This window comes from Mastomys coucha, unplaced genomic scaffold (genome assembly GCF_008632895.1).
Source record: "Mastomys coucha isolate ucsf_1 unplaced genomic scaffold, UCSF_Mcou_1 pScaffold5, whole genome shotgun sequence".
NCBI lineage: Eukaryota > Metazoa > Chordata > Mammalia > Rodentia > Muridae > Mastomys > Mastomys coucha.
This window is the reverse complement of record NW_022196911.1, coordinates 31,436,577-31,445,212: the sequence shown is the minus strand read 5'-3', so window position 1 is coordinate 31,445,212 and position 8,636 is coordinate 31,436,577. Positions and strand designations below refer to the sequence as shown.

At 44.6% G+C, this 8,636-nt stretch overlaps 1 protein-coding gene across 19 annotated transcripts in view; it reads left to right on the top strand.

Moving 5' to 3' along the window:
- The window catches only part of Tenm2 (teneurin transmembrane protein 2), a 1,239,808-nt gene that overhangs the window by 1,173,415 nt on the left and 57,757 nt on the right, over positions 1-8,636 (top strand). For all 19 annotated transcript variants that reach the window (XM_031353724.1, XM_031353722.1, XM_031353721.1 and 16 more), the window contains 4 exons: positions 1,739-2,000; positions 2,780-3,047; positions 7,433-7,576; positions 8,050-8,299. In XM_031353724.1, coding sequence (XP_031209584.1) covers positions 1,739-2,000; positions 2,780-3,047; positions 7,433-7,576; positions 8,050-8,299 — 924 coding nt within the window. The remainder of the gene's footprint in view (positions 1-1,738; positions 2,001-2,779; positions 3,048-7,432; positions 7,577-8,049; positions 8,300-8,636) is intronic.

Genomic DNA, 8,636 nt, shown 5'->3' with positions numbered 1-8,636 from the left:
GTGTGTGTGTGTGTGTGTTTGAGCCAGGGTCTTGCCAAATGGCCCAGAGTGGCCTTGAACTTGCAACAATCCTTCTGTCTCGGCCTCCTTAGTGTTAGAATTACAGGCATGAGCCAAGACTCTTGAAGAGTTAAAATAAGTGAGCCAATCCATTAAAACATCCTGTTAGACGACCTGTGAAATCATCCCTGAGTCTCTTGGTCCCTGTCTCTCTCTTCCTCCTCCTCTCCCATCCCTCTTAGGTACCTCTAGGCCAATTACATCTAAAATACACCCCCCACACACATCATCTTTCCAGCCCTACATCCAGCTCTTCTGCTTCCTCAGGCTGCAAAGCCATAATAGTGTCAAGGTACATCTTTGTAACACCTGTAGAAGCTCTCCAGATGTGATATGGACAACTAACTCTCATGCTGATTCTTTAATGCTGCCAGGAACAGCTAGGAGCAATATTGTTTTGAGCCAGTTGGTATTGGTATTGATATTGACACTGGTGTTGTATTAGACTGAATCTCACAGTGTAGCCCAGACTTGCCTCTAACTAGGAATACTACTACCCCAGCTTGCCAAGTACCAAGACTGCAGTATAGAACATTATATTATAACTGCTCAGTGCAGTCACTGAGATGTTACTATGACACAAGCAGTAGAGATTCTGGAGTAAGCAAGACAAAACACTTGCCTGGACACATGAAGAGAGTCCAATGGAGTGTAGCTTAAGGTTGGGGTGCATCTCTCAGCAAACCTTCCCCCTTTCCATAAAATGAGGAAAGCTACTTCTACTTTTGAGCCCATCAAATCTTTTTGTAACTATCAAATTCACCCACCATTCACCTATCAAGTGGGAATGATAGCATTAGGCAGGAGAGTGTGAGAGATGAGACAAGGACTGAGCTGAGTATCTCCATGTAGCTCTTTTTTTTTAAAGATTTATTTATTTATTATATGTAAGTACACTGTAGCTGTCTTCAGACATACCAGAAAAGGGCATCAGATCTCATTACAGATGGTTGTGAGCCACCATGTGGTTGCTGGGATTTGAACTCAGAACTTCTGGAAGAGCAGTCAGTGCTCTTAACCGCTGAGCCATCTCTCCAGCCCACCATGTAGGTAACTCTTGAGGTACAAACAGGGATGGGAGTGGAGAAGCCTTGCCTACATGTCTGAGAGCACAGTAGAGTTTGATTGGCAACATGTGCTCACGGGCCCTGCCTACATCCTGTGACTATGACCCCCACGACTGCTGAACCCGTCTCTCAGCCTTAGTACGGAATGCTTTCTTCCAGATCAGATAGCGTTTTCTTCAAAGTGCCAGAGAGTGAATTATTTAGGCGCTGCTGCCTGCATGACTCCTGCAGCCATGACTCAGCTCAGTCCTTCGTCCTCGTGTCATGAATATAGACATGAAGAACGTAAGCAAATGGGCGCCAATCACGCATAGTTATCAGTTGCCAAAACAGGTGGTAGGCTGGATTTAGCTTATTTCTACCCCAATCCCCACACCACCCCCACTCATCTGCATAATTCACTCTCTGTCAGTACCATCTACTCTCACTTTATGGTAAGCTGTGGGTGAATTTGATAGGCTCAAAGAGAGTTTGGTAACTACAGCCATCTAACCAGTAAGTTGCAAGCTAGCTCATCTACCTGCTAAGCTTTGTCCCTCCCGCAGCTCTTAGGTAAGGAGGCCAAAGGTGAATCTACCCTGTTGTTAATGACCCTCTCTGGCCCTCTCCAGGTTTGACCTGATTGCCAATGGGGGTTCTGCCTTGACGCTTCACTTTGAGCGAGCCCCTTTCATGAGCCAGGAGCGCACAGTGTGGCTGCCCTGGAACAGCTTCTATGCCATGGACACCCTGGTAATGAAGACCGAGGAGAACTCCATCCCCAGCTGTGACCTCAGTGGCTTTGTGCGGCCAGATCCAATCATCATCTCCTCTCCTCTGTCCACCTTCTTCAGCGCTTCCCCTGCAGCAAACCCCATTGTGCCTGAGACACAGGTAGGGACAGGTCTCAGAGCATGGGAAATGTGCTCCATCCTTCCCAAATCAAACCCAACTGGCCAATTTTTCTCCCATCATCTCTCTCTCTCCAAGTATGCCAGAAACTAATATTAAAGGGGGGAAACAAAATGTAGAATTGATAGCCACTGTAGGTGACAATTTGAATCCCTCCTGGACATTTGGAATGTTTACAGATAATCGCTCAAGACTTTGGCAGCCACAAAAGCTTTTAATAAAATAAAAACAACATACATATGTGCCACCCACCTACAAATTGCTTTTTATTCCTGTTAGTCATGGAGATACATGCTAAGAGGCGCTCTAATGATCTACACCAGTGTTCAACAGAGGGCATATCACATTACTGCCTCCCTGTTGCTTTATACCGGTTGACAGTGAAAGTTGTAGGTTCATATAATTACAGCCTCTCGTGGCCTCCTTGCATGCAGCTAACAATAAAGCCTGCTGTTCTTATTTACATCTCTTACCAACAGTGTGAGGGGATTTTTTTTGTGTTCGTGTGAGAAACGCAACAGTGACCAAGAATAATTATTAATCCAAAAATCATAACTTCAGCCCCTTCACTCCATGGCGTGGGATGAAGTTTGGGTTGGTTTTCTTTTCTTCTCTCTCAGCTGTAAGAAGCAGTTCATGCACCCACATAAGATGTGACGCTTCAGAGAGGGAGGCAGCTCACAGAAGCGCTGGCTTGCAAACAGCTCACCTGCCAGGGTGTGTTTGATGTAGTAGATCAACCATGTGTTTTTCCCCTCCAGGTTCTTCATGAAGAAATCGAGCTCCCTGGTACCAACGTGAAGCTCCGTTATCTCAGCTCTAGAACTGCAGGGTACAAGTCACTGCTGAAGATCACCATGACCCAGTCCACGGTGCCCTTGAACCTCATCAGGGTTCACTTAATGGTTGCTGTAGAGGGCCATCTCTTCCAGAAGTCATTTCAGGCTTCTCCCAACCTGGCCTACACATTCATCTGGGACAAGACAGATGCTTATGGCCAAAGGGTTTATGGCCTATCGGATGCTGTTGGTATGTGTTGGTTTCAGACACTTTTCATTCATGGCTTTGGTTGTGTTTCTCTATTTTCCAAGTACTCTTCTAGTAAATCAATAGACACAACAATCCATAAGACAGACAAGATCTCTCTTCCAGGGGCCTTATGTTCCAGTAGAGGGCCAAGAGAAGAAAGTCTGACTAGATCAGAAAACAGGAAGCCATGCTAAGTGCTAGTCATAAGGAAAATAAAAATAAATGGTGCATATGAAGAGAAGGGGCAGCTGTGGATAGACAGTCAGGGGAAGCTACTCGGCGGCGCGGTGTTTAATTGAAAACTTGAAAAACCAACAGGAACCATGTGAGAATCAGAAGAAGGGTGCTCCAGAGCAGCTCGGGAGGCAGTGGCTAGAATGTAGTGGCCAATGCAGGTGAATATCGAGAAGTGGGCAAGGGCTGGTTCCTGATGCAAAGAGCGTACTTGCAAATGGCAGTGAACCTCGAGAGTAGACAGTGGGGCTTGAGAAGATCTGAGAGCCACACTGTTGGCTTCTAGGCACTGCCTTTGGGCTGTTTACCTTCAGGAAAGGTGGACCTCAGAGAAAGGGCCTTCGGTTATGAGAGTTTGGGCTGTGAATTGGGATCTGCCTAGCTTTTTCCTACTTGTAGAGAGCTGACTGGTGATTTGGAGCAAGCAATTTATATTCTCTCCATCTCCACACATGTGATCCTCAAGGATTGTGAGAAACATGACCAAAGTAAGAGGCCAGAAAACCTGGGAATATTCCCTGGAAGTGGCAGTGTTTGTCAGGCAGTCACTTTGTGCAGAGAGCATTGCGACAAATCTTTCGGTAACCACTCAATGGTCCAAGTAGGCCTTGTCGCAAACTTCATGGTACGGCTAAGGTTGGAGGGTGTTGGGGACGGGGATTAAATTTTCCAAAGACAATACAAGACGTAGGTTACAAGTATTCAAGTTATGCCTCAGTAGTCAGCCTCATCAATCAGTAATGTCAGTAACTCAAGCAGTAAAGTTCCTGGAGTCCCTAGTGCATTTGATCTAAAAACATTGCCTAATAAAGATAATTCTATCCAGTTTAGCCTATCTTGAATCAATAGCCAATACCACAAAGTGGAACATGATAATCCGCTCTTATACTCTGTAGCTTCTGTCATCAGACTATGCTGAGTTCTGTTTTTCCATACTCAGATCTGTTCTCCTACGTCATATATTTTGCTAAAGTTCCAGGAATCCCATTATTTCATGTAGAATGTATCAACATGTATGTCTAAAAACACTTTGAAACCATACCAACAATTTAATTATCACAAAAATCACAGTTTCTTAGTGTAACTAATCAGCTGATCACTGCTCATTATTTTCTTTGGTGGCCAGCTATGGTTAGCACACAGCTGTGCTCTCAGCACGGAGGTGCCTAAGACAGGAGGATTACTAGTTTGGGGCTAGTCTGAACCTATACAAGTCCCAGGCTCTAAAGAAAAATAAGAAAGGAAGGTAAGGAGGGAAGGAAGAAGGGAGAGAAGGAGGGAAGGAGGGAGGGAGGGAGGGAGGGAAGGAGGGAAGGAGGGAGAAAGGAAGGAAGGAAGGAAGGAAGGAAGGAAGGAAGGAAGGAAGGAAGGAAGGAAGGAAGGAAAAAATTTCAATTGCTTCCTTAATATCATAAAATATTAATACTTCAAATGCTTAAAACAATATCTAAATAATGATTTTTTCTCTTAGATTTTGTAAAAGGAAATTTTTAATTGGAGCCAGCAAGACAGGTCAACAATAAGGGCACCTTGGGCTAAGCCCTGGAACCCACAGAGTGGAAGTAGACAGCCAGCTCCCACCAGTTGTCTTCTGCCCTCCCCCACATGAACACAGTAGCACAGAGCATGCACATAAAGCATGCACACACACATACTCATATATACACACAAACTAATAAATTTTTAAATGCAAAAGTAATTTTAACTAATATCATTTTCTATGTCTCTCTTTAATCTGATTTTACCTATGTCTCTCTGTTTTACCTTACAATTTAATTGTTGAAGAAATTGGGTCATTTGCCCATAGAATCTCTAATCAGATCTGCTGATGGCTAACTGTTCCACCCCCTGCAGATGGATAGCTGGGTCTTGAGTCTTTCTCTGGCCCAGGTTTGGTATTTGGTTTGGGAAGTACAATCTGATAGGCGTTGTGATGTTCTACCAAGAGGAGCCTGCCTGGTGGGGGTGGTGTCTCTTTAGACTTGGCAGGCATGGTTGCTCAGTCTCTATATATTTCAGGTCACCAAGGATTACAGAATGATATTTTCAGTCTGTCACTGAGTCTTCAACCATGAGCTGGAATACTTTCAGACAGGGGTGGCTTCTCATTAACTACTTGGCTATTAGAGCTCCAGTTCACACGAGAAAGAAAGGACAGATACGTGATTCTTTCCCATATTTACTGGTTTTTCAGTATAATGAGTTGGCTTATCCTCCAAGGGTAGCAAATGAATGTTTTCTTAAATACCACTATGAACTCACACACCGAAATAGATATAATATATTTCAACCCATTGAAGTCATTATGCTTTTTAATGGTCAGAAAGTCCTGTCAGTGGTCATCAAGAGTCTCTGACCCCAAAATCCTTTGACATGACCCTCCTAGATGTGATTCCTTCTTTATTTGCTATCTAGCATCTTTATGTGGCCTGATCTCATCATGGTCATTTCTTGCTCCCATATCTTCAACAAGCCCTGATTCTTTACAGTTAAAGACAGTGTATCATGACCACAAGACGGAAATCTGCAATCTCTGATGACTGGGATAGTCATGAGTGGCAGTTAGAAAGGACAAGCTTTGACATGCACAGGGATGCATGTGTCGCCTTGTTTGTTGTTGAGATAAAAATGTATCCCCCCAACCCCCGTTCATATCGACATTTGCGTATCTCAAGAATTTTCAAAAGCTGCAGAGAATCCCCAAAGGTGACACACATAGTTAAGAGTTTAATGTACTAGGAACAGCTATATATAACAATGCCTTGGATTTCCAGAGCAGCCTTCCAATTAAAGATGTATGACACCTCAGCATTTTCTCTCATCTCTCCCGGCACAACTCTCTGGGAAACTGAACCCTCACTTGCCATATGAACGCATGGGGAAGTACATGAGGTGCAAGGCTGGAACCAAGGGCTGGTGGACCTTTCTTTCCTCCTTTCCCTCTTCCATTTGTCCGTGTGACAAATGCAAGATTTTTATATACAAGATTTTAGGGTCTGACACTCACTGACTCCCAGTGTAACTAGCAAGCTATACCCTATGGGTTGAAGCCACTCTTGATACATTCTAGAACCAGGAATGCACACCCATCCCCACAACTCCTTTGCCTACCAATCTCTGTATGTTCAGGTTCCTTGTATGGGATGGCATAGCATTTTGTATATAATCTTCATGCATCCTCTCATACTCTTTAACTCAACCCTGAATAATTTTTATAGATGGTCATGAACCACCATGTGGGTGCTGGGAATTGAATTCAGGACCTCTGGAAGAGCTGTCAGTGCTCTTAACCACTAAGCCAACTTCTCCAGCCTGTGATAATTTTTATAATGTATTTTGGTGTTTGATTTTGGTCTTGATTTAAGTTTGGGTTGCTGTTTTTCAAAACTGTGTTTCTCTTTATAGCTCTAGCTTTCCTGGAACTTGATCTATAAGCCAGACTGGCCTCAAACTCAAAAAGCCACCCTGCCTCTGCCTCCTGAGTGCTGGGATTAAAGGTGTGCACCACCACTGCCCCGCTTATAGTGTATATTGCTTAGGGGAATGATACCACAGAAAAAAGTGCCTGTATATCTTCAGTCCAGATGCAATATATTTCCCTAATCTTTTCAGTCTATATGGCATTGGTTGAATTCCTAGATACTGAACCTTCAGACACTGACGACCAGCCGTGCTAAGCACCTTTCCTTACGCACTGCTGCCCCCATAATCTCCTTATCAAGGAGCAACTGGGCTTCCAAAGGCCTTTCTCTTAGTCAGAGACAACATGAGACAAATAAACAACATGAGACAAATAAACAAGATGAGACATAACAGATGCATTCCAGATGGAGCAGGCCAGCAGAAACCACCTCCCACCCTCCTATCCTCATCTAGGGAAACTTGTGTGGTATTAGGCTTATAAATGACTCTCCTCCTCCCTCTGTGTCTCTGGGATCATTTTCAAAGTCAGGGGTTCATCAGAAAAGCCTCCCTATGATCACTGCACAAAGTTTCAAAGTTGAGTTCAACTCAAAATCTGAGGACAAAGCTACCAGCCGCCTCTTGCTCTTGGAACAGATGTCACTGTTAACATGTGGTTCTCATTCTTGCTAAGGAGCTCCGGAATGGTTATTCATCTCATTTTTTTTCCCAAACTCTTTCTCTTACAGTGTCTGTTGGGTTTGAATACGAGACCTGCCCCAGTCTCATCCTGTGGGAAAAAAGGACAGCCCTGCTTCAAGGATTTGAGCTGGACCCTTCCAACCTTGGAGGTTGGTCCCTGGACAAGCACCACACCCTCAATGTGAAAAGCGGTATGTTAGGGACTAGGGAAGGTGGGTGGCGTTCATCTGACATGCATAAAACATCCATGAATTAAGGGAATCACTGGTTTAGGCTCTCTAGCATTGACATTTAAGTGGCAGCCCTTCTCTTGGGCAGTTTTTATTTAACCAAATACCCAGGAGATTCATAGATTTCCCCATTTGTCCCTTTAAAAGTCAGTCTCAATCTACCAGCTTTATTGTACCTCATTGGTTTGGACGTTTGCTTTTGTTTTTGGTTTTGTCTTCTGTTATCTCCCCAGCTAGTATCCTATCCACATCATAGACAGCTTCAGAAGTGGGTCTCCCATAGCTGCTCTCTCTACATTATGAGGAAATGAGAGAACACCCCAAAGGAGATGTTTCCTTTTCTCCCTATCACTTCCCACCCATTCTAGTAGGTCAATCCGAGTGTCCTCCCCACAGGTAGTGTGACCCCCCTCTGCCCTGCCTCCCTCCCCCAGGAATACTACACAAAGGCACAGGGGAGAACCAGTTCCTGACCCAGCAGCCTGCCATCATCACGAGCATCATGGGCAACGGTCGTCGCAGAAGCATCTCCTGTCCTAGCTGCAATGGCCTTGCTGAAGGCAACAAACTGTTGGCCCCAGTGGCCCTGGCTGTGGGGATCGATGGGAGTCTCTTCGTCGGTGACTTCAATTATATCCGGCGCATCTTTCCCTCTCGAAATGTGACCAGTATCTTGGAGTTACGGTAAATGGCTATACCAGAAAACTTTTGTTCTCCAGATTGCCCTCTACTCTTGGGTTTCTCTGGGTGAAAGGTGGCTGAATATGGGGTTCTCCGATCAGGAAATGTTTTGATTATCTATAAAATACCATCCACATATTTGATGCAGTTTTTCAGCCACTCAGCCTCAGACAAGGGTAGTAGATAGTCCCTAACCCAGAAAGGAGCCAAGTGTCTTTTGTTTTTAAAAGGTCAGTTGCAGCCTCAAACACACATCAAAGTGTAAAGACCACTAGCGCTCCTTTCCTCCTGAAGGTCTTGCCAAGCATCTCTGGGTGCTACCCCTTAGTAAATCTACTGG